This window comes from Nycticebus coucang, chromosome 15 (genome assembly GCF_027406575.1).
Source record: "Nycticebus coucang isolate mNycCou1 chromosome 15, mNycCou1.pri, whole genome shotgun sequence".
NCBI classification, from domain to species: Eukaryota; Metazoa; Chordata; class Mammalia; order Primates; family Lorisidae; genus Nycticebus; species Nycticebus coucang.
In genome coordinates, this window is record NC_069794.1 from 76,400,790 (window position 1) to 76,427,118 (window position 26,329).

Here is a 26,329-nt window from a genome sequence, read left to right on the forward strand (position 1 = left end):
ACTTAACCTGTTCCAAAAGGTAGAAAAAGAAGGAAGACTACCAACATGTTCTATGAAACAAACATCACCCTGATCCCCAAACCAGGGAAAGACCCATCAAGAAAAGAAAATTATAGACCGATATCACTAATGAATATAGATGCAAAAATATTCAACAAGATCCTAAAAAGCAGAATCCAGCAACACATCAAACAAATTATACATCATGACCAAGTCGGTTTTATCCCAGGATCTCAAGGCTGGTTCAATATACGTAAATCTATAAATGTAATCCAGCACATAAACAAATTAAAAAGCAAAGACCATATGATTCTCTCAATCGACACAGAAAAAGCTTTTGATAATATCCAGCATCCCTTCATGATCAGAACACTTAAGAAAATCGGTATAGAAGGGACATTTCTTAAACTGATAGAGACCATCGACAGCAAACCCACAGCCATTATCATATTGAATGGAGTTAAATTGGAATAATTTCCACTCAGATCAGGAACCAGACAAGGCTGCCCATTGTCTCCATTGCTTTTTCACATTGTAATGGAAGTTTTAGCCACTGCAATTAGGGAAGAAAAGGCGATCAAGGGTATCCTTATAGGATCAGAGGAGATCAAACTTTCACTCTTCGCGGATGATATGATAGTATATCTGGAAAACACTAGGGACTCTACTACAAAACTCTTAGAAGTGATCAAGGAATACAGCAGTGTCTCAGGTTACAAAATCAACATTCATAAATCGGTAGCCTTTATATATACCAACAACAGTCAAGTTGAAAAAACAGTTAAGGACTCTATCCCATTCACAGTAGTCCCAAAGAAGATGAAATATTTGGGAATTTATCTAACAAAGGACGTGAAAGATCTCTATAAAGAGAACTATGAAACTCTAAGAAAAGAAATGGCTGAAAATATTAACAAATGGAAAAACATACCATGCTCATGGCTGGGAAGAATCAACATAGTTAAAATGTCTATACTACCCAAAGCAACATATAATTTCAATGCAATCCCCATTAAAGCTTCACTGTCATACTTTAAAGATCTGGAAAAAACAATACTTCGTTTTATATGGAATCAGAAAAAACCTCAAATAGCCAAGACATTACTCAGAAATAAAAACAAAGCAGGAGGAATTACGCTACCAGACCTCAGACTATACTACAAATCAATAGTGATCAAAACAGCATGGTATTGGCACAAAAACAGAGAGGTAGATGTCTGGAATAGAATAGAGAACCAAGAGATGAACCCAGCTACTTACCGTTATTTAATCTTTGACAAGCCAATTAAAAACATTCAGTGGGGAAAAGATTCCCTATTTAACAAATGGTGCTGTGTGATCTGGCTGGCAACCTGTAAAAGACTGAAAGTGGACCCACAGCTTTCACCATTAACTAAGATAGACTCTCACTGGATCAAACATTTAAACTTAAGACATGAAACTATAAAAATACTAGAGGAGTGTGCGGGGAAAACACTTGAAGAAATCAATCTGGGCGAGTATTTTATGAGGAGGACCCCCGGCGCAATTGAAGCAGCTTCAAAAATACAGTACTGGGACTTGATCAAACTAAAAAGCTTCTGCACAGCCAAGAACACAGTAAGTAAAGCAAGCAAACAGCCTTCAGAATGGGAGAAGGTATTTGCAGGTTATGTCTCCAACAAAGGTTTAATAACCAGAATCCACAGAGAACTCAAACGCATTAGCAAGAATAGAACAAGGGATCCCATAGCAGGCTGGGCAAGGTATTTGAAGAGAAACTTCTCTGAAGAAGACAGGCGTGCGGCCTTCAGACATATGAAAAAATGCTCATCATCTTTAATCATCAGAGAAATGCAAATCAAAACTACTTTGAGATACCACCTAACTCCAGTGAGACTAGCCTATATCACAAAATCCCAAGACCAGAGATGTTGGCGCGGATGTGGAGAAAAGGGAACACTTTTGCACTGCTGGTGGGAATGCAAATTAATACATTCCTTTTGTAAAGAGATATGGAGAAGACTTAGAAATCTAAAAATAGATCTGCCATTCAATCCTGTAATTCCTGTACTGGGCATATACCCAGAAGACCACAAATCACATCATAACAAAGATATTTGTACCAGAATGTTTATTACAGCCCTATTCATAATTGCTAAGTCATGGAAGAAGCCCAGGTGCCCATCCATCCACGAATGGATTAATAAATTGTGGTATATGTACACCATGGAATATTATGCAGCCTTAAAGAAAGATGGAGACTTTACCTCTTTCATGTTTACATGGATGGAGCTGGAACATATTCTTCTTAGTAAAGTATCTCAAGAATGGAAGAGAAAGTACCCAATGTACTCAGCGCTACTATGAGACTAATTTAGGGTTTTCACATGAAAGCTATAACCCAGTTACAACCTAAGAATAGGGGGAAGGGGGAAAGGGAGGGGAGGGAGAGGGGAAGTGGGTAGAGGGAAGGGGATTGGTGGGACTACACCAGCGGTGCATCTTACAAGGGTATAGTGAAACTTGGTAAACGGTCTGTGAAGCTACTGAATGATGCCCCATGATCATATCAATGTACACAGCTATGATTTAATAAAAAAAATATATATATATATAAAAATAACTGGGCGTGTGGTGGCCACCTGTAGTCCCAGCTACTCGGGAGGCTAAGACAAGAGAATCACTTGAGCCCAAAAGTTTGAAGCTGCTGTGAGCTATGATGTCACAGCACTCTACTGAGGGGGACAAAGTGAGACTCTGTCTTAAATAAAATAAAAGTAAAGTAAAATAAGAATATTATTATAAAAAACGAAAAGGTTTTCTATGTGAAAGGGAGTGAGATAAGGCAAAATGTCACCAGAGAGGGTGATACCTCATTTGGTCCGGGTTCAGGAGTGGCAGGTGTCCAGGCAAAGAGGGACCAGAGGTACATTTAGGTCAGGACACCTGGAGACATGAGACAGCCCAAGGATAGAAGGATCAGGAACAAGGCCAAAAGGCAGTCCTCTGTTAGTGGAGAGTAAATGCTAAGAAAGAGTGAGGGATCTGTGCCACAGAGATTGGCCCAGGTAATAAACGTCCTGATGCACATGTAATAGATTTAAGTTGGCCCTGTAGGACAGGGATCAGAAAATATTTCAGTAACAACCAGAGGAAAAATATTTTATGGTTTCCTTGCCATACATTCTCCACTGCAACATGAAGACAGATGCAAACAATGCAAAAAGAAGCAAGTATGGCTGTGTTTTGATAAAATTCCATTTACAAAGCAAGTGATGGGTCATTAGGCAATAGTTTGCCAATCCAGTGTAGGCAATAGGACCCCACTGAAGCAACTGTTACATGTTTATAACTACCTTTTACATGCATCTTGGAAACCATGTGAGGAATGAATTTGAATAGAACTTAAACAAAGAACTAGAAAACTTGGTTGGGAACCTGAGGCTAGGGATGAAGAGACTAGGGCACAGAAAACATTGAAAAGGCAGTACCAGCAAGACTTTGGGACTGACTTGGATGATGGCAGCAGTGGGGACAGGAGTGGTAGGAGAGAGGAGGAAGCTGAGAAGATGGGGAGAGAATGACTTTTGATTTCTAGCTTGGATGCTGGTTGAGTGATGGTACCTACAATTTACTTAGAGAGCACTGAATAAAGAAACTATTTGAGGGGGAAAGATGAATTTACTCTTGTACATGCTGAGGTGGGAAAACTATGTGACATGTGGAAAACAATGTCCAGGAAAAAATGAGTTAATAAATGATAGAAAGATCTGGGCTAGAGGGAAACAAGCAGATGACATCAACTCATAGATGACAGATGCAACTAATACAGAGCTCTCTTAGGATTATCTTTCCAATTTTAGCATATGTGCTGCCGATAATTGACCCCTAAGAAACCAATGAAGACTCTCCTCTAGAAAAAAAAAATACACACATACATATATGAATAAAATATTTTACATAATTTCAGGTATCTATAGACCCAAGGTGAAAAATTCTTGACAAGTCCAGGATCCTGAAAAACATTAGCATTTAAAAGATGAATCAAGGTTTCTATGAAACAAATAGGGAAGGAATGGTTTTTGAACAATTAAGAGAGAGGCAGATATCTCACTATGTAATGACTTTTAAAATGACCGCTGAGTTTGGCAGTTAAGAATTTATTCATAATCTTGAACAGTAGACTAGTTGAGGTGGACAGTGGATTAAAATAGGCCCAAGAGTGACCAGGAGGTAAAAAAGTAGAAACAGTGTGTGTTGTCTCTTCTTTCCAGATATCCAATTAAAAAAAAAAAGAAAAAAAGATTATTTAAATGGGACACAAAACTTGGTACATTTTATAGACATTGAAATATCAGTAATTTTGTAAATTTTATGTCTCTTTCAAATAAGATTAAAATTCATACTCATGCTAGAGCAAATTGAACAGGTAAATTTAAATCCAAATTACTTTTTTAAAAAATCTAAAGTCTGTAATTTTGAAATAAAAATGAAACAAGTAACATCTAAAAATTCACATTGCGTAAGAAAGAACCTTTGACTTTATTTTTTTACTATTTATGTATTTATTGGTAAATGAATCTTACTCTATCACCATGGCTAGAATGCAGGGATGTCATCATAGCTCACAACAACCTCAAACTACTGGGTTCAAGTGATCCTCCTGCTCAACCAACTCAGCAGCTAGGACCACAGGAGCATGCCATCACATCGTGCTTATTTTTCTTTTTTTCTTTCCTTCTTTTTTTTTTTTTTTTAATTTGTAGGGTTAGGGGTTTCACTCTTGCTCAGACTAGTCTTGTATTTATGACTTTAATAGATCCACCTCAGCCTCCCTAAGGGTAGGATTACTGGCATGAGCCACTATACCCAGCCAAGCCCTTGCTTTATGATCCTAACTACAAAGTTACCTTTTAGTTTCTTTATTCCTGAAATGCTCCCAAATAAGTCCACTCAAGGGAGTTAGAATAGCTTAAAATTCTAGAGATAAGTTAGAAAATTTAGGAAGATGTATAATGGTTGACTCTAAGACATAGAAAAACATGAGCCAAAATAATGCTAAATTTTTAATACCAAATAGCAGTTCACCTTTACATTTTTACTGACAGAAAGTCAATTTAACCTCTGAATACCTACCCTCAGGTCCATTGCCCCCCATTCTCTTGGCACTGTTCATTGTACACAAACACTTTACCCAATCCAATAAGGTAAGAATTATCTCCATTTTCACATGAGTGCTTTTATACAAGCAAAGAAACTTGTATAAGTCATAGTCCCTAAGAGGTACAGCCAAAGACTTGGACCCTTGTGCATCTGACTTATGATTTCATACTTCTACCCTGACTCCTATCTCCCTCCTTTATTATGGAATACTGCAATTATGTGTAATTGTCAGAATAATCTTTTTAAAAAAACTTAAATCAAATATCTGATAAAAGGCTAATATCCAAAATACATAAGGAATTCAAACAACCCAATAGGAAGAAGACAAATAACCTGATTTTAAAATAGGCATAGGGCCTGAATACACATTTCTTTAAAAAAGACATACAAATGACCAGCAAGTGTATAAAAAATGCACAGTATCACTAATCATCAGGGAAGTGCAATTTAAAACTGCAAGATATATGACCTCACACCTGTTAGAATGGCAATTACCAAAAAGACAAAAAATAACAAGTGTTGGCTAGGACTTGGAGAAAAGAGAAACTTTATATACTGTTAATGGGAAGCAAATTAGCACAGCCATTTTGGAAAAAGAGTATGGAGGTCCCTCAAAAAAATTAAAAATATACAAATACCATATATCCAGCAATCTGACTTCTGAGTATATATCCAAAGGAAATTAAATCAATATGTTGAATAAATATCTACACTCCCATGTGCAAGGCAACATTATTTACAATAGCCAAGACATAGAAGTGACCTAAGTTCCATCAATGGATTAGTGGATAAAGAAAATGTGATACATATATATGATGGAATACCATTCATCCATAGAAAAGAAGGAAATTTTATAATTTACAAAAACAGATGAACCTAGAAGACATTATGATGAGTGAAATAAGCCAGGCAGAGAGAAAAATACTGCATGATCTTATTTATGAGTAGAATTTTAGAAAGTCAAACTCATGAAAGTAGAGACTAGAATGGTCATTATCAAGGGTGGGGGGCAAGGTGGAATCAGGAGATTTTGGTCAAAAGATGCAAAGTTGCAGTTAGCCAAGAAGAATAAGTTCTGGAGAAATAATGTGTTATATATTGAAAACTACTAGCGTCTGTGGCTCAAGGAGTAGGGCGCCGGTCCCATATGCCGGAGGTGGGTTCAAACCCAGCCCCAGCCAAAAAACCACAAAAAAAAAAAAAAAACAAAAAAAAAAACTACTAAATAAGATTTTAAATATATTCCCATCAAAATAAAAATGATATGTATATGAAGTGATTTATATATTAGTTAGCTTAATATCCCACAATGTGTACATAAATCAAACCATCACATTGTACCCCATAATATAAATAATTGCTATTTGTCAATTAAAAATAATTTTTTTAATCTTAAAGGAACATTCTCTTTTAATAGTTATTAAAATTTTCTAAAAAATACACCAATTAGATGTCTTCTCCTTAAAAGAAAGGAAACAAGGCTTTAAGGTTATTTTTAAAAATATAACAACTTACAAAAACAACAGCTTCTTGCCACCCTCTGACACTTACCTTTTCTCATGTACCAAGTGTCTGTACCATACGTTTGATTCCAGATCACAGCTCCCACACAGCTCAGCACAGCCATGACCACAAGCAGAAGGAACAAGAAGAGGATTTGCACGTTGGTCACTTTCTCAACATTTGATCTCTTGAGAGGTGATTTGACAGAATTCTGCACAATAGTATGCATACACATACACACCCAAAAGAAAACCAAAAGAGAACAAAACAAAACAAAAAAGAAATTATAGTGTACATTTTGATTGCAAGAGGAGGAAAAAACTCTTAACAGTAGAAAGTAGAATACATTTTATACATTTTTTTTTTTTGCTGATTAACAGAATAAAAATATTCCACATTGTTGAGTAAGCATGGCTTTTTTACTTGAATCCTAAAAGGAAAACATATTCATATATAAGATCCATCACCTCAAAGTTCTAGGGAGCAGAACAGTATGGAGGTTCCTCAAAAAACTAAATACAAAACTACCATGTGACTCAGAAATCCCACTGTTGGGTATATATCCAATGAAGGGGAAATCAGTACATCGAAAATATACCTGCACTCCCATGTTTTTTGCACCACTATTCACAACAGCCAAGATTTGTAATCAACATAAATGTTCATCAACATATGAATCAATAAAGAAATTGTGATACATACACACAATGAAATGTTATATAGCCCCAAGAATGAATGAAAATCTGCCATTTGCAACAACATGGGTGGAACTGGAGAACATTATGTTAAGTGAAAGAAACCAAGCACAGAGAAACAAGTTTCATATATTCTCACTCATATGTAGGAGCTAAATATTTAAGAAGCAATTGATCTTATGGAGATAGAGATACAAAGGTAGCATGGTGGGTGGAATAAAGTGGAAATGGTTAGATTGGTAGGGACCGCCTCTACCATTGCAGACCTCTGGTCTGATTGGAGACTACTCAAAGTTTGTGCAAAGACACTACACAGGAGAAGCAGCTACAGCAGGGACCTGATGTATGCCCATCCCAGGTTTTTGCAGCTGATGGCACCCTGAACTCTCTGTTTGTATGATGCCAGGTTCACTTGGGACTCAGATTTATAGCAATAGCCTTTATATCACCCCCACTATGCTGGTTAGGTAGTGGGCAGAAGTGATGCTCCCACATGCCATGCCTGGTGACTGGGAACTAAATATCACTCTCCCCTAACCCCCCCGCCCCCAGTATGGAATCTGAGCAGAAGAGGATCTTCAGGTACCACCTGGAAATCCTTGGGTGATTATTTCAGGATGAGGGCTGCTGATGTCCAGTCATGTATGCAGGGGTTTATTCCAGCAGCCCAAGGACTGCACAGGTGGGCTGGGGCTGCTGGCCATCTTGGGTTCTCCCACCCATCTAGATGTCTGTTGGATAGGTAATCCAACAATCAAGGATCCAACTACTGGCTTCAGAGAACAGAATAAAAGAAACAATGATAAACATAGTGAAAGTACTTAGAAATTCCTGAAAGGTAATTTGGATTTCAACTTCTATATTAACTTCATTTTAATTTCTTAATATCCCAAATGGAAATCCATGATCCCTTTCTGGAAAGATTTCCACCAGGGGTGCCTATAAATCCTTTTTTTTTTTTTCTTAAAATTTCTTTTTTTTTTTTTTTATTGTTGGAGATTCATTGAGGGTACAAGAAACCAGGTTACACTGATTGCATTTGTTAGGCAAAGTCCCTCTTGCAATCATATCTTGCCCCCCAAAGGTGTGGCACACACCAAGGGCCCACTCCCCTCCCTCCTTCTTTCTCTCTCTGCTCTCCCCTTTTCCCACCCCCACCATGTCCTTAATTGTTATTAATTGTTCTCATATCAAAATGAGTACATAGGATTCATGCTTCTCCATTCTTGTGATGCTTTACTAAAAATAATGTCTTCAACTTCCATCCAGGTTAATACAAAGGATGTAAAGTCTCCATTTTATTTATGGCTGAATAGTATTCCATGGTATACATATACCACAGCTTGTCAATCCATTCCTGGGTTGGTGGGCATTTAGGCTGTTTCCACATTTTGGCGATAGTAAATTGAGCTGTAATAAACAGTCTAGTACAAGTGTCCTTATGATAAAAGGATTTTTTTCCTTCTGGGTAGATGCCCAGTAATGGGATTGCAGGATCAAACGGGAAGTCTTATCTTGAGTGCTTTGAGGTTTCTGCCTATTTCCTTCCAAAAAGTTTGTACTAGTTTGCAGTCCCACCAGCAGTGTAAAAGTGTTCCCTTCTCTCCACATCCACGCCAACATCTGCAGTTTTGAGATTTTGCGATGTGGGCCATTTTCGCTGGGGTTAGATGGTATCTCAGGGTGGTTTTGATTTGCATTTCTCTAATAGATAGGGATGATGAACATTTTTTCATATGTTTGTTAGCCATTCATCTGTCTTCTTTAGAGAAGGATCTATTGATGTCTCTTGCCCATTGATATATGGGATTGTTGGCTTTTTCATGTGGATTAATTTGAGTTCACTATAGATCCTAGTTATCAAGCTTTTGTCTGATTCAAAATATGCAAATATCCTTTCCCATTGTGTAGGTTATCTATTTGCTTTGGTTGTTGTCTCCTTAGCTGTACAGAAGCTTTTCAGTTTAATGAAGTCTCATTTGTTTATTTGTGTTGTTGTTTCAATTGCTATGGCAGTCTTCTTCATGAAGTTTTTCCCCAGGCCAATATCTTCCAGTGTTTTTCCTATGCTTTCTTTGAGGATTTTTATTGTTTCATGCCTCAAATTTAAGTCCTTTATCCATCTCGAATCAATTTTTGTGAGTGGGGAAAGGTGTGGGTCCAGTTTTAGTCTTTTACATGTGGATATCCAGTTCTCCCAACACCATTTATTGAATAAGGAGTCTTTCCCCCAAGGTATGTTCTTGTTTGGTTTATCAAAGATTAGATGGTTGTAAGATGTTAGTTTCATTTCCTGTTTTCGATTCCATTCCAAATGTCTATGTGCCATAGCATGCTGTCTTGACCACTATGTATTTTAGTACAGCCTAAAATCTGGTATGGTGATGCCCCCAGCTTTATTTTTATTACTAAGAACTGCCTTAGCTATGCATGTTTTTTTCTGGGTGTTCCATACAAAATGCAGAATCATTTTTTCCAAATCTTGAAAGTACGATGTTGGTATTTTAATAGGAATGGCATTGAATAAGTAGATTGCTTTGGGAAGTATAGACATTTTAACAATGTTGATTCTTCCCAGCCATGAGCATGCTATGTTCTTCCATTTGTTAATATCCTCTGCTATTTCCTTTCTGAGAATTTCATTATAGATGACATGATCTTATACTTAGAGAATCCCAAAGACTCAACCACAAGACTCCTGGAAGTCATCAAAAAATACAGTAATGTTTCAGGATATAAAATCAATGTCCACAAGTCAGTTGCCTTTGTATACACCAATAAGAGTCAAGATGAGAGCTAATTAAGAACACAACTCCCTTCATCTTTTTTTTTTAAACCTTTCTTTTTCTTCTTGAGGACCCCTGACCTGCTGTATAAGAATTCTGCTACTTTACTGGAGAATTTACATGGAGAAGCCATGAGAAAAGTGACATAAGAAGGAAAGGATCTGAGACTACAGAAGGAGAAGGGAAAAAACAAAAACGAAAACAGCCATCCCAGTGTCCTGGCCAAGCCCACAATGCAGCTGGCCTACCCAGCTAGATAAATACATATTAGTGACCAGTGACAAGATCAACAGAAGAATCACCCAGCTAAGCCCAGACCAAGGCTATAAAATTGTGAGCAAGTAAAATTGTCATTGTTTTAAGTCACTAATTGTTGGGATGGTTTGTAGTATAGCAAAAAAAAAAAAAAAAAAATTATCAATATGATAATGAAGAAGAGTCAGAGATTGAGACTCAGTGACTCTACACTCTTGAACAGCTTGGTATAGTGTGAAGATGAAAGCTTGAGACCCTAATAAACTTGGTTCAAATCCCAACTTTGCCCATTTTTTAGCTCTGCAGCTTCAGGCAAGTTATTCAATCTCTCTGAGCTCATCTTCTTCTCTGTAAATAGAGAAATTCACAATAATATAAATAATTCATAGAGAATAACTATGAATTTGACTTTATTAAGTGAAATACACGTAGATCATGAATACATTTATGCATATGTGAAGTATCTCACAAATGGAAAAGCAAACACCACACGTACTCTCTAATAAGTTAGAACAAACCAATGGGCACACAGGGAAGTAAAAATCATTAGAAATCAAACGGGGGGGGAGGCAGAAGGAGAGGAAGGGCAAAAACCTACCTAACATACAGTGAACCCTATTTGGTTGATGTGTATACTAATAGCCCTGACTCACGCATTATAAAAGCTATCTATTTACAAAAACATTTGAACTCCCTTAATATTTTAAAATAAAAATTAAAAATTTAATTTAAAAATATAATTAGATGGAACAAAATTTGATAGCATCACAAAGCGACTATAAAGTGAGCGTATACTTTAAAATAACAACAAAAAAGTGAAATCGGAATGTTCCTAACAAAAAGAAGTGATAAATGCCTGAGGCGATGGTGACACCAATTACTCTGACTTGATTAATTCACATTATATAACAGTATCAAAATATCATATGCACCCTATAAATGTATATAGTTATTATGTGCCCATAAAAAATAAAAGAAAAAGAAATGTAAAATAATTACATAAAAAGTTTGAAAAAGAGAAAAATATGAGAAGAAATACCTAAAACTACAAATGAAATATGAACCGTTCTTCAAATTTCAGGGTAATAAACAAACATACCTGCAGTGCATCTTACAAGGGTATATGTGAATCCTAGTAAATGTGCAATGTAAAGGTCTTAGCAAAATAACTAAGAAAATGCCACGAAAGCTATGTTAACTAGTGTGATGAAAATGTGTCAAACGGTCTATGAACCAAGTGTATGGTGCCCCATGATCATAATAATGTACACAGCTATGATTTAATAAAAAAATAAATAAATAAAAAGCCTCATAAATTCAAGAGATACATACCAGACATCCTCATTTCATAAAAGCAGGAGGAAAAATCTAGAAGCAACACTGATTGTCACCACAAATGACCTTACCTGCATGAATTTGGTGTCAAACCCAGTGTAGACAACTATGCCAATGATCCACTGTGTATTTATAAGCTGTGTGCCTCTTAGCAATAACTGGTCAGGCCCAATTGGAACAGTGCTAAAAATAAAAAAAGCAATTATAAAGGACCAAAGAAGTTTTGTCCTTTCACAATGTAAAAAAAAACAAAAGTATAGATTTTCACCTTATATATATTTTCTTTGTCAAGTTAAAACTTTTAGGCAAATGACAATAAACAAATATTTCTTCATTAAAAAAAAAAAAACACCTACCCTAAAAGAGCATGGAAAACTGTTTGCTTTAGTATCTATTTCTCACTGTTCCAAACAAATGTTGATTAAAATTTTTACAGAGAAAAATTATCCTTTATTTACAGGGTAACTATAAAATTTATCAGTGAGAAATACATGGATAAATAGGTGCCTTTGTCCCAGTTTAGTATAAAAGCCTTAATAGAAAAGTGCATGGAAGCAGAAGAGAAGTGAGAAAAACTCCCCCATCATTATCAAACGAAATCCCTAATGGCTTCTCTTTGGTCACTTTAGAAACCTTGTCCTTCTCACTAACTTTCTCCAAGGGATGCACTAAATACTTATACTCACTGGGAACATAAACTTGACTTCTCTTACTTAGCATTTATAGGTATTAGGAAAATGCCATCCACTTTCTATCTATATTTAAGAATTCTTTTTTAACAATTAAATAAATACTTCAAGGTATTTCAAAGTCAAGTAAAATATGAAAAAGTACAATGTTGTAAAATATTATTGGTTGACAGAATAAAAACATCACAAGAGAAAAAACATGTTTGAGAAGAGAAAGATGATACCTTCTACCATATAGGTGCAAAGTTCCAGTAAAGCTGTCAAAATGACGATTAGGTCCTTCACATTCTATTCTTCCAGATATGTTTAACAATTGCCTTTCACTTTGCATTTCAGCTGTTTCTGGCAAAGCCTATAAAATAAAACCAAAGGGGATAAAATGAAAATAAAATTTTAATGTATTCTGGTAAAGATCCATGTCTTCAGTAGTAAATAAAAAAGGATAACGAAAGTTACTATCTAAAAATGTATTGCACTTACTGAATAATAAAATAAAACATATCAAACTTTAACATAAACTTTGTTAGAAGACTTTGCCAGTACAACATTTTGCAAATAATTTTAATTAAATTGAAAGAACTAAAAAAAAAAAAAGTTTTCATCACTACTTCTAAAAATACCAGTTTTAAAACACACCCAAATATCATATAATGTTTGTAACATTTATGCATACATAAGGATTTGGAACAGTGGTTCTAAACTTTTGCAGGTATCAGATTTACCTAGAGGTCTTGATAAAATACAGATTGCTGGGATCTGTTACCAGAGATTTTGGTGGATCTTAGGTGAGGGATCAAAATTTGCATTTCTATCAATTGCCAGAGGATAATGTTGCTGGCCCAGAGATCAGACCTTGAGACTCATTGATCTAGAGAGAATGTCACATTCCAATAAATTCCAATAAAATAATGTCAAGTTTCCAGACAGAGCAGAGGCACATCTTCAAGAGAACAAGAATCAACATGTCCTAAGTCATTTTAACAGAAATAAAAGATTCAGGAAAATAGTGGATTTTCATGTTTTGGTATTGAAATAAAAGACCTCAATCTAGAATGTTACGTCTTTTCAAATGTCAAATAAATGTAAAGAGTTTAGCACAAATAATCTCAGGTATAGCCACAGATCTCAGAAATTTTAACACTCAAAAATCCACACAAATAGTTTGAGATGAGCTCCTATTTAACACAAGACACTTTAAAGAAAACATAAGAACATGTTACCAACTAGGAGAAGACCTATACATAATTCTGACAAAAATTTAATATTAAAAATATTAAAGAGGCTCAGGGCCAATAGCACCATGGTTAGAGTAGCAGCCACAAACACTGAGGCTGGTGGGTTTGAACCCAGCATGGCCAGCTAAACAACAATGACAGCTGCAACAAAAAATAGCCGGGCATTGTGACAGGTGCTTATAGTTCCAGCTACTTGGAAGGCTGAGGCAAAAGAATTGCTTAAGCCCAAGAGTTTGAGATTGTAGTGAGCTGTGGTGCCACAGCACCCTACCGAAAGCGACATAGGGAAACTCTGTCTCAAAAATAAATAAATAAATAAATAAGGAAATCCCATAAATCAATCAGAAAATATAAATATTCCAATAGAAAAACTAACAAACAACATGAACAAATATTTCTGAGAAGAGGAAAATATGTATTAACAACAAACTCAAAAACAGATGCTGAAGAATAATTTTTAATAGATGGATGAATTAAAAAAGAAAAAAGTCATCACCTCATCGCTTGATGTTTTACAAATTTAGTCAAAGATTTAACACACCTTTTTTCTGCATCTTTGAGTAGATCAGTTGAAGAGTCTTGTCTTCAAATTCTGAAATTCTTTCTTTGGCTTGATTTAGCCTATCATTGAAGATTGTTTTGTACTTTAAAATTCCTGGAGTATATAAATTCCTTTCATTTCTTAAAGTTCTAGTACATCTTTTCTTATGCTGTCTAGCTATTTAGTATTTTTTCACTTTTTTCATTGATATACTGATTTTTCTTTCATTTTTTTTTTTGCTTCTTTGTGTTTGTTTTTAACCTTCCCTTCAATCCTGTTCATGTTCTTTGCTAGCCATATTTTACATTCCATTTCTGACCTTTTGATATTTTCCTTTTGGTTGAGTTCCATGATTATACATCCATTGTGATCTTTTTGAGGTACTAAATTAGCTTGTTGTTTTGTTTTGTTTTTATTTTTCTTTATTAAATCATAGCTGTGAACATCAATGTAATCATGGGGTACAATGTGCTGGTAGTATATACAATCTGAAATATTTTCCTCAAACTGGTTAACATAGTCTTCACAGCACCCTCTTAGTTATTGTGTTAACACATTTATATTCTACATTTAGTAAATCTCCCATGTACCCTTGTGGAATGCACCATAGATGTGGTCCCACCAATTACTCTCCATCCACCCATCCTCCACCCTCTTTTTCCTTCCCTCTCCCCTTTCCCCATATCCTTGGGCTATAATTGGGTTATAGCTTTCATATAAAAGCCATAAATTAATTTCATAGTAGGGCTGAGTACATTGGATACTTTTTCTTCCATTCTTGAGATACTTTACTAAGAAGAATATGTTCCAGCTCCATCCATGTAAACATGAAGGAGGTAAAATCTCCATCTTTTTTTAAGGCTGCATAATATTTCATGGTATACATATACCACAATTTATTAATCCATTCGTGGATCGATGGGCACTTGGGCTTTTTCCATGACTTAGCAATTATGAATTGGGCTGCATTAAACATTCCGGTACAAAAATCTTTGTTATAATGTGATTTTTGCTCTTCTGGGTATATACCTAGTAGAGGAATTATAGGATTGAATAACAGGTCTATTTTTAGATCTCTAAGTGTTCTTCAAACACCTTTCCAAAAGGAATGTATTAATTTGCATTCCCACCAGCACTGTAGACGTGTTCCCTTTTCTCCACATCCATGCCAACATCTCTGGTCTTGGGATTTTGTGATATGGGCTAATCTTCCTGGAGTTAGGTGATATCTCAAACTAGTTTTGATTTGCATTTCTCTGATGATTAAGGATGATGAGCATTTTTTCATGTGTCTGTGGGTCATGCGCCTGTCTTCTTCAGAGAAGTTTCTCTTTAAGTCCCTTGCCCAGACTGCGATGGGATCACTTGTTCTTTTCTTGCTAATACATTTGAGTTCTCTGTGGATTCTGGTTATTAAACCTTTGTTGGAGACATAACCTGCAAATATCTTCTCCCATTCTGAGGGAGACTGAGAATATCTCCTTGCTTTACTTACTATGTTCTTGGCTGTGCAGAAGCATTTTAGTTTGATCAGATCCCAGTAGTGTATTTTTGAAGCTGCATCAATTGCCTGGGGAGTCCTCCTCATAAAATATTCTCCCAAACCGATTTCTTCAAGAGTTTTCCTTGCACTCTCTTCTAGTGTTTTTATAGTTTCATGTCTTAAGTTTAAATCTTTAATCCAGTGAGAGTCTATCTTAGTTAATGGTGAAAGCTTTGGGTCCAGTTTCAGTATTCTGCAGGTTGCCAGCCAGTTCACCCAGCACCATTTGTGAAATAGGGAATCTTTTCCCCACTGAATGTTTTTAATTGGCTTGTCAAAGATTAAATAACGGTAAGTATCTGGGTTCATCTCTTGGTTCTCTATTCTGTTCCATACATGTACCTTTCTGTGTTTGTGCCAGTACCATGCTGTTTTGATTGCTATCAATTTATAGTATAGTCTGAGGTCTGGTAGCGTGATTCCTCCTGCTTTGTTTTTATTTCTGAGTAATGTTGGCTATTCGAGGTTTTTTCTGATTTCATATAAAATGAACCATTATTTTTTCAAGATCTTTAACGTATGACAGTGGAGCTTTAAAGGGATGGCATTAAACTTGTGTATTGCTTTGGGCAGTATGGACATTTTAACAATGTTGATTCTTCACAGCCATGAGCATAATATGTTTTATCATTTGTTAACATTTTCAGCTATTTCTTTTCTTAGAGTTTCATAGTACTCTTTAAACAGATCTTTCATGTCCTCTGTTAGATAAACTCCCAAATATGTCATCTTCTTTGGCACTACTATGAAAGGAATAGAGTCCTTGATTGTTTTTTCAGCTTGACTATTGTTGGTATATAAAGGCTACCAATTTATGAATGTTGATTTTGTAACCTGAGATGCTGCTGTATTCCTTGATCATTTCTAAGAGTTTTGTAGTAGAATCCCTGATGTTTCCAGATATACAATCATATCATTTGCAAAGAGCAAATGTTTGATCTCTTGTGACCCTATATGGATACACTTCATCGCCTTTTCTTCCCTAATTGCGATGGGTAAAACTTTCATTACAATGTTAAAGAGCAGTGGAGACAATGGGCAACTTTGCCTGGTTCCTGATCTGAGTGGAAATGATTTCAATTTAACTCCATTCAATACAATATTGGCTGTGGGTTTGCTGTAGATGGCCTCTATATGTTTAAGAAATGTCCCTTCTATACTTATTTTCTTAAGTGTTCTGATCATGAAGTGATGCTGAATATTATCAAAAGCTTTTTCTGTATCAATTGAGAGAACCATATGGTCTTTGTTTTTTGATTTGTTTATGTGCTGAATTACAGTTATAGATTGACATATATTGAACTAGCCTTTAGACTCTGGGATAAAGCCGACTTGGTCATGATGTATAATTTGATGTGTGGCTGGATTCTGTTTGTTAGGATCTTGTTGAATATTTTTTCGTCTATATTCATTAGTGATATTAGTCTATAATTTTCTTTTCTTGTTGAGTCTTTTCCTGGTTTGGGGATCAGAGTGATGTTTGCTTCATAAAATGTGTTGGGTAGTATTTCTTCTTTTTCTATATTTTGGAACAGGTTGAGTAATTTAGGTACTAGTTCCTCTTTAAAGGTTTGGTACAATTCTGACGTGAAGCCATCTGGTCCCGTGCTTTGCTTTTAGGGAGATTTTGTATGGTTGATGCTATTTCAGAACTTGATATATGCCTGTTCCACCTTTCCACTTGATTCTGGCTAAGTCTTGGAAGGTGATGTGCTTTCAAGTATTGGTCATTTTTCTTCAGATTTTCATATTTGTGAGAATAAAGTTTCTTGTAATATTCATTAAGGATTTTTTGAATTTCTGAGTAATCTGTTGTTAATTCGTCTTTGTAAGTTGTGATTGATGAAGATTTTACTCTTTTTTTCCTGGTTAGGTTAGCCAAAGATTTGTCTATTTTATTGATCTTTTAAAAAAACTTTTTGATTTACTGATCTGTTGTATAATCCTTTTGTTTTCAATTACATTTAATTCTGCTCTAATTTTGGTTATTTCTTTTCTTCTACTGCATTTGGGGTTAGAATGCTCTCCCTTTTCCAGTTGCTTGAGATTTCCCATTAAGTTGTTAACTTCCTCTCTTTCTGTTCTCTTGAAGAAGGCTTGCAGTGCTATAAATTTCCCTCTTTGGACTGCCTTAGCAGTATCCCACAGGTTCTGATAATTCATGTCTTCATTGTCATTTTGTTCCAAAAATTTGGCAATTTCCTTCTTAATCTCATCTATGACCCAGCTATCATTCAGCATAAAGTTATTTAACTTCCTTGTTTTTGTATGAGTATGCAGATTCCTGTTGTTACTGAGTTCAACTTTTATTCCATGGTGGTCTGAGAAGATGCAAGGAATAATTTCTATTTCTTTAAATTTACTGAGGTTAGACTAGTGACCTTAGATGTGATGGATTTTAGAGTATGTTCCATGGGGTGATGAGAAGTATGTGTATTCAGTTTTGTCAGGATAAAATGTTCTGCAGATGTCTGTTAAATTCAAATGTTGGATGGTTAGGTTTAAATCTAAAATTTCTTTGCTCAGCTTCTTATTCGAGGATCTATCGAACACTGACAAAGGAGTTTTAAAATCTCTGACTATTATGGAACTGGCAAAAATCAAGTTGTTCATGTCTGTTAGAGTTTCTTATAAATTAAGGTGCATTTCAGTTGAGTGCATAAATATTAATAATTGAAGTTTCATCATATTGAGTATTACCCTTAAAAAATATGATGTGACCATTCTTATCCTTCCTTTTGTTGGTTTAAAGCATATTGTATCTGCAAATAGAATTACAACACCTGTTTTTTCTGATTTCCATTTGCCTGAAATATAGATGACCATCCCTTCACCCTGAGTCTAACTTTATCTTTTAAGGTAAGATCCTTGTATCAGCAGATATCTGGCCTGGTTTTTGTATCCAGTCAGCCAACCTGTGCCTCTTTAGAGGACAGTTCAAGCCATTCACATTAATGGAGAATATTGATAAGCCTGGTAAAATTTTGAGTATCGAGTTTTTTGAAAATTCCATGGAAATTTTTAATCCTTTTGCCACTGTGTAAGTTGGAGTTTGATCAAAAGTTTCTGAGTGAGTTTACTTTTGTGGTAGAGGATTGTGCTGGTTATTATGGAGAATAGGTCTGAGAATATCCTGAAGAGCTGGTTTGGTTATGGCAAATTTCTTCAATATGTGAATGTCATTAAGGTATTTAATTTCTCTACAATAGATGAAGCTCAGTTTAGCTGGATACAGGATCCTGGGTTGAAAGTTATTTTGTTTAAGGAGATTAAATGTTGATGATCACCCTCTTCTGGCTTGAAAGGTTTCAGCAGAGAGCTCTGCAGCCATTCTAATATTCTTCCCTTTGTAGGTTATGGTTTTCTTACATCTAGGTGCCTTCAGAATTTTTCCTTCATATTAACTTTTGTGAAGTTAATTATGATGTGCCTGTGGGATGTCTTATTTAGGTTGAGTCGTGCTATTGTTCTGAAACTGTATGGTATCTGAATTTCAGAAGTTGTTAATTTCCTCTCTTTCCGTTCTCTTGAGGAAGGCTTGCAGTGCTATAAATATCCCTCTTAGAACTTCCTTTGCAGTATCATGAAGGTTCTAATAATTCATGTCTTCATTGTCATTGTGTTTCAAAATTTGGTAATTTCCTTCTTAGTCTTGTCTATGAACCAGCTATTATTCAGCATAAGGTTATTTAGCTTCCATGTTTTTGTATGACTTACAGATTCCTGTTGTTACTGAGTTCAATGTTTATTCCATGATGGTCCAAGAAGATGCAAGGAATAATTTCTATTGTTTTAAATTTGCTAAGTTTAGACTTGTGACCTAAGATGTGATCAATTTTGGAGTATGTTCCATGGGCTGATGAGAATGTTGTATTCAGTTTTGTTAGAATGAAATGTTCTGTAGATGTCTATATAAAATCCAATTGTTGAACGATTAAGTTTAAGTCTAAAATTTCTTTGCTTAACTTCTTTTTAGAGGATCTATCCAACACTGCCAAAGGAGTGTTAAAATCTCTGATTACATTGTGCTGGAGGAAATCAAGTTGCTCATGTCTGTTAAAAGTCTCTCTTATAAATTGAGGCACATTGTGGTTGGGTGCATAAATGTTAATAATTGAAATCTCATCATGTTGAGTGTTATCCTTAACAAATATGAAGTGACCATCCTTATTTTCCCTTACTTTAAAGCCTATTGTATCTGTAAATAAAATTGCAACACCTGCTTTTTTCTGATATCTTTTTGCCTCAAATATATATGACCATCCCTTCACTCTGAGACTATATTTATCTTTTAAGGTAAGATGAGATTCTTGTCTGCAACTCAGATATCTAGCCTGAGTTTTTGTATACAGTCAGACAAACCATGCCTCTAGAGAGGACAATTTAAGCCATTCACATTAATTGAGAATATTGATAGACCTGGTAGAATTTTGGTTATCAAGTTTTTTTAAAGTCCAGGGTACATTTTTAATCCTTTTCCCACTGTGGAAGTTGGAATTTGATCAAAAGTTTCTGAGTTTACTTTGGTGGTAGTGGATTGTGGTGGTCATTATGAAGGATAGGTCTATTAATATCTGGAGAGCTGGTTTAGTTATGGCAAATTTCTTCAACATGTGAATGTCATTAAAGTATTTAATTTCTCCATCATAAATGAAACTCAGTTCGCTTGATATAGGATCCTGGGTTGAAAGTTATTTTGTTTTACGAGATTAAAAGTCGATGACCATCCTCTTCTAGCTTGAAAGTTTTCAGCAATGAGATCTGCAGTCATTCTAATATTCTTCACCTTGTAGCTTATGGTTTTCATCCATCTGGCTGCTTGCATAATTTTCTTTTTCATATTAAATTTAGAGAAATTAATTATGATGTGCCTAGGGGATGTCTTATACGGGTTGAGTTGTGCTGGGGTTTTAAAACTGTCTGCTTTCTGAATTTCAGAATCTCTTGGCATGTCTGGAAAGTTCTCCTTTATTATCTCCTAAATAAGAGCCTCTGTGACTTTCAAAGCTTCCGCGTCACCTTCAGAAATTCCAATAAGTGAATATTAGCTTTCTTCTAATTATCCCTGAACTCTCTGAAGAATGATCCATTTTTTCTTTTTTTTTTATTAAATAATAGCTGTGTACATTGATATGATAATGTAGCATAATTCACTAGATTCACAGAACGTTTGACACACTTTCATCAAACTGGTTAACATAGCCTTCCTGGCATTCTCTCAGTTACTGTGCCAAGGCTTACATTCCACATTTACCAAGTTTCACATACACCCTGGTAAGATGCACCACTGGTGTAATCCCACCAATCCCCTTGCCTCTACCCACCTCCCCCCACTCTCCCCTCCCTTTCCACTTCCCCCTATTCTTAGGTTGTACCTGGGTTATAGCTTTCATGTGAAAACCCTAAATTAGTTTCATTGTAGGGCTGAGTACATTGGGTACTTTTTCTTCCATTCTTGAGATATTTTACTAAGAAGAATATGTTCCAGCTCCATCCATGTAAACATGAAAGAGGTAAAGTCTCCATCTTTCTTTAAGGCTGCATAATATTCCATGGTGTACATATACCACAATATATTAATCCATTCGTGGATCGATGGGCACTCAGGCTTTTTCCATGACTTAGCAATTATGAATAGGGCTGCAATAAAAATTCTGGTACAAATATCATATCTTTGATATGATGTGATTTTTGGTCTTCTGGGTATATGGCCAGTGGAGGGATTACAGGATTGAACGGCAGATCTATTTTTAGATCTCTAAGTGTTCTCCATATATCTTTCCAAAAGGAATGTATTAATTTGCATTCCCACCAGCAGTGCAAAAGTGTTCCCTTTTCTCCACATGCATGCCAACATCTCTCTCTGGTCTTGGGATTTTGTGATATAGGCTAGTCTTACTGGAGTTAGACGATATCTCAAAGTAGTTTTGATTTGCATATCTCTGATGATTAAAGATGATGAACATTTTTCCATATGTCTGAAGGCTGTGCACCTGTCTTCTTCAGAGAAGTTTTTCTTCAAATCCCTTGACCAGCCTGCGATGAGATCACTTGTTCTTTTCTGGCTTATATGTTTGAGTTCTCTGTGGATTCTGGTTATTAAAACTTTGCCGGAGACATAACCTTCAAATATCTTCTCCCATTCTGAGGGCTCTTTGCTTGCTTTACTTACTTGGCTGTGCAGAAGCTTTTTAGTTTGATCTAGTCCCACTAGTGTATTTTTGAAGCTCCTTCAATTGCCTGGGAGGTCCTCCTCATAAAATACTTGCCAAGACCAATTTCTTCAACGGTTGTCCCTACACTCTCCTCTAGTATTTTTACACTTTAGTGTCTTAAGTTTAAATCTTTAATCCAGTGAGAGTCTATCTTAGTTAATGGTGAAAAGTGTGAGTCCAGTTTCAGTCTTCTACAGGTTGCCAGCCAGTTCACCCAGCACCATTTGTTAAATAGGGAATCTTTTCCCCACTGAATGTTTCTAATTGGCTTGTCAAAGATTAAATAATGATAGGTAGCTGGATTCATCTCTTGGTTCTCTATTCTGTTCCAAACATCTACTTCTCTGATTTTGTGCCAATACCATGCTATTTTGATCACTATCAATTTATACTATAGTCTGAGGTCTGGTAGCGTAGTTCCTCCTGCTTTGTTTTTAATTCTGAGTAATGTCTTGGCTATTCGAGGTTTTTTCTGATTCCATATAAAACAAAGTATGTTTTTTCAAGATCTTTAAAGTATGGCAGTGGAGCTTTAAAAGGGATTGCGTTGAAATAATATATTGCTTTGAGTAGTATGGACATTTTAACAATGTTGATTCTTCCTAGCCATGACCATGGTATGTTTTTCCATTTGTTAACATTTTCAGCTATTTCTTTTCTTAGAGTTTCATCATTCTCTTTATAGAGATCTTTCATGTCCTTTGTTAGATAAATTCCCAAATATTTCATCTTCTTTGGCACTACTGTAAATGGGATGAAGTCCTTAACTATTTTTTCAACTTGACTATTGTTGGTATATATAAAGGCTACCCATTTATGAATGTTGATTTTGTAACCTGAGATGCTGCTGTATTCCTTGATCACTTCTAAGAGTTTGTAGTAGAGTCCCTAGTGTTTTCAGATATACAATTATATCATCTGCGAAGAGCTAAAGTTTGACCTCTTCTGACCCTATATGGATACCCTCGATCGCCATTTCTTCCCTAATTGCGGTGGCTAAAACTTCCATTACAGTGTGAAAAAGTAATGGAGACAATGGGCATCCTTGTCTGATTCCTGATCTGAATGGAAATGATTCCAATTTAACTCCATTCAATATGATATTGGCTGTGGGTTTGCTGTAGATGATCTCAATCAGTTTAAGAAATGTCCCTTCTATACCGATTTTCTTAAGTGTTCTGATTACGAAGGGATGCTGGATGTTATCAAAAGGTTTTTCTGCATCGATTGAAAGAATCATATGGTCTTTGTTTTTTAATTTGTTTATGTGCTGAATTACATTTATAGATTTATGTATATTGAACCAGCCTTGAGACCCTGGGATAAAACCAACTTGGTCATGATGTATAATTTGTGTGATGTGTTGCTGGATTCTGTTTGTTAGGATCTTGTTGAATATTTTTGCATCTATATTCATTAGTGATATTGGTCTATAATTTTCTTTTCTTGTTGGGTCTTTTCCTGGTTTGGGGATCAGTGTGATGTTTGCTTCATAGAACATGTTGGTTAGTCTTTCTTCTTTTTCTACTTTTTGGAACAGGTTCAGTAATATAGGTACTAATTCTTCCTTAAAGGTTTTGTAGAATTCTGACATGAAACCATCTGGTCCCAGGCTTTCCTTTTTAGGGAGGTTTTGTACAGTTGATGCTATTTCCGAACTTGATATGGGCCTGTTCAACATTTCCACTTGATTCTGGCTAAGTCTAGGAAAGTGACGTGCTTCCAAGTATTGGTCAATTTCCTTCAGATTTTCATATTTCTGAGAATAAAGTTTCTTGTAATATTCATTAAGAATTTTTTGGATTTCCGAGGAGTCTGTTGTTATTTCGTCTTTGTTGTTTCTTTTCTTTTTTTTTTTTTGTCTTTCTTGTTTCTGATTGATGAAATTAGAGATTTTACTCTTTTTTACCTGATTAGGTTGGCCAAAGGTTTATCTATTTTATTGACCTTTTCTAAAAACCAGCTTTTTGATTTATTGATCTGCTATTTTATCCTTTTGTTTTCAATTTCAGTTAATTCTGCTCTAATTTTGGTTATTTCTTTTCTTCTACTGGATTTGGGGTTTGAATGTTGTTCCGTTTCCAGTTGCTTGAGATGTCCCATTAAGTTGTTAACTTCCTCTCTTTCCGTTCTCTTGAGGAAGGGTTGAAGTGCTATAAATTTCCCTCTTAAAACTGTCTTTGTGGTGTCTGAGAGGTTCTGACAGTTCGTGTCTTCATTGTCATTTTGTTCCAAAAAATTGGTGATTTCTTTCTTAATCTCATCTCTGACCCAGCATCATTCAGCGTAAGGTTATTTAACTTCCATGTTTTTGTATGAGTATGCAGATTCCTGTTGTTACTCAGCTCAAGTTTTATTCCATGGTGGTCCGAGAAGATGCATGGAATAATTTCTACTCCTTTAAATTTACTGAGGTTAGACTTGTGACCTAAGATGTGATTGATTTTGGAGTAAGTTCCACGGGCTCATGAGAAGTATGTGTATTCAGTTTTGTTGGCATGAAATGTTCTGTTGATGTCTGCTAAATCCAAATGTTGGATGGTTAGGTTTTAATCTAAGATTTCTTTGCTCAGCTTCTTGTTGGAGGATCGATCACTGCCAAACGAGTGTTGAAATCTCTGACTATTATGGAGCTGGAAGAAATCAAGTTGCTCATGTCTGTTAGAGTTTCTCTTATAAATTGAGGTGCATTCTGGTTGGGTGCATAGATATTAATAATTGAGATCTCATCATATTGAGTATTACCCTTAACAAATATGAAGTGACCATTCTTGTCCTTCCTTACTTTTGTTGGTTTAAAGCCTATTGTATCTGCAAATAAAATTGCAACGCCTGCGTTTCTCTGATTACCATTTGCCTGAAATATGGATGACCATCCTTTCACCCTGAGTCTGTATTTGTCTTTTAAGTTAAGATGTGACTCTTGTATGCAACAAATATCTGGCCTGAGTTTTTGTATCAGGTCAGCTAACCTATGCCTCTTTAGAGGACAGTTTAAACCATTCACATTAATGGAGAATATTGATAAGTCTGGTGAAATTTTGTGTATGGAGTTTTTCAAAAGTCCAGTGGACATTTTTAATTCTTTTGCCAGTGTTTAAATTGGTGTTTGATCCGAAGTTTCTGAGTGAGTTTACTTTTGTGGTATAGGAATGGGTTGGTCATTATGGAGGATAGGTCTGAGAATATCCTGAAGAGCTGGTTTGGTTATGGCAAATTTCTTCAACATCTGAATGTCATTAAAGTATTTAATTTAACCATCATAAATCAAACTCAGTTTAGCTGGATACAAGATCCGGGGTTGAAAGTTATTTTGCTTTAGGAGATTAAAAGTCAATGACCACCCTCTTCTGTCTTGAAAAGTTTCAGCAGAGAGATCTGCAGTCATTTAATATTCTTCCCTTTGAAGGTAATGGTTTTCTTTCTCCTGGCAGCTTTGAGAATTTTCTCCTTCATATTAACTTTAGTGAAGTTAATTATGGTATGCCTGGGGGATGTTTTCTTGGGGTTGAGTTGTGCTGGGGTTCTGAAGCTGTCTGCTATCTGAATTTCAGAATCTCTAGGCATGTGTGGAACATTCTCTTTCATAATTTCATGCGAAAGGGCCTCTGTACCCAGCGAGACCACTTCATCGGTTTCAGGAACTCCAATGATTCGGATATTGACCTTCTTTGAATTATCACAGAGTTCTCTGAGAGAATGATCCATTTTTGCTCTCCATTTCTCTTCCTCTTTGAGTGTTTGGGAGTGTTCAAAGGCTTTACCTTCAATGTCAGAAATCCTTTCTTCTGCTTGCTCCATTCTGTTGCTGAGGTATTCTACTGTAGCTGAGGTATTCTACTGTACTTTTCATATCTTTGAGGGCTGCTAATTCTTGCTTCAGTGTGTCTAAGTCTTTGGTGGTTTTGTCTTTAAATTCATTAAATTCTTGAGACAATTTTGAATTTCTCCTCGAATTCCTAATTCCACTTTATTAATCTTGTCTGCCATTCAAATTCTAAATTTGATTTCTGACATCTCAGCCAGTTGTTTATGAATGGGATCTTCAATTACATCTGCCATATCTTTCCTTGGGGGGGTTGATCTATTCTGGTTATTCATGTTACCAGAGCTTTTCCGCTGATTCCGCACCATGGTTGTTTTACTCCCTCTGATTTTTTTCCCCTGGGGCTTTGTCGAGGGCCTGTACAGTGTTGTGGCCTGAGAAACTGGGGCCCTGTCTGGTGTGGTGTGGCTTAGTGTCTTGTTTTCAGCTGGTTTCTGTTCCACCCTAGTGAAACAAATACTCTCGATTAAAGTCTCAGCTATGGAGAAATATCAGCAATTAAGTCACCGCACCCCCCACAGGCAAACAATTGAAAAAGGAAAATCAAACCTTCCTACCACC

At 35.8% G+C, this 26,329-nt stretch overlaps 1 protein-coding gene across 1 annotated transcript in view; it reads right to left on the reverse strand.

Annotated features, from left to right (window-relative positions):
• Positions 1–26,329, reverse strand: part of LOC128566496 (phospholipid-transporting ATPase IB-like) — a 372,171-nt gene that overhangs the window by 287,546 nt on the left and 58,296 nt on the right. The window contains exons 8-10 of the mRNA XM_053563334.1: positions 12,633–12,760; positions 11,791–11,902; positions 6,697–6,859 (exon numbers count right to left, since the gene is read on the reverse strand). Coding sequence (XP_053419309.1) covers positions 6,697–6,859; positions 11,791–11,902; positions 12,633–12,760 — 403 coding nt within the window. The remainder of the gene's footprint in view (positions 1–6,696; positions 6,860–11,790; positions 11,903–12,632; positions 12,761–26,329) is intronic.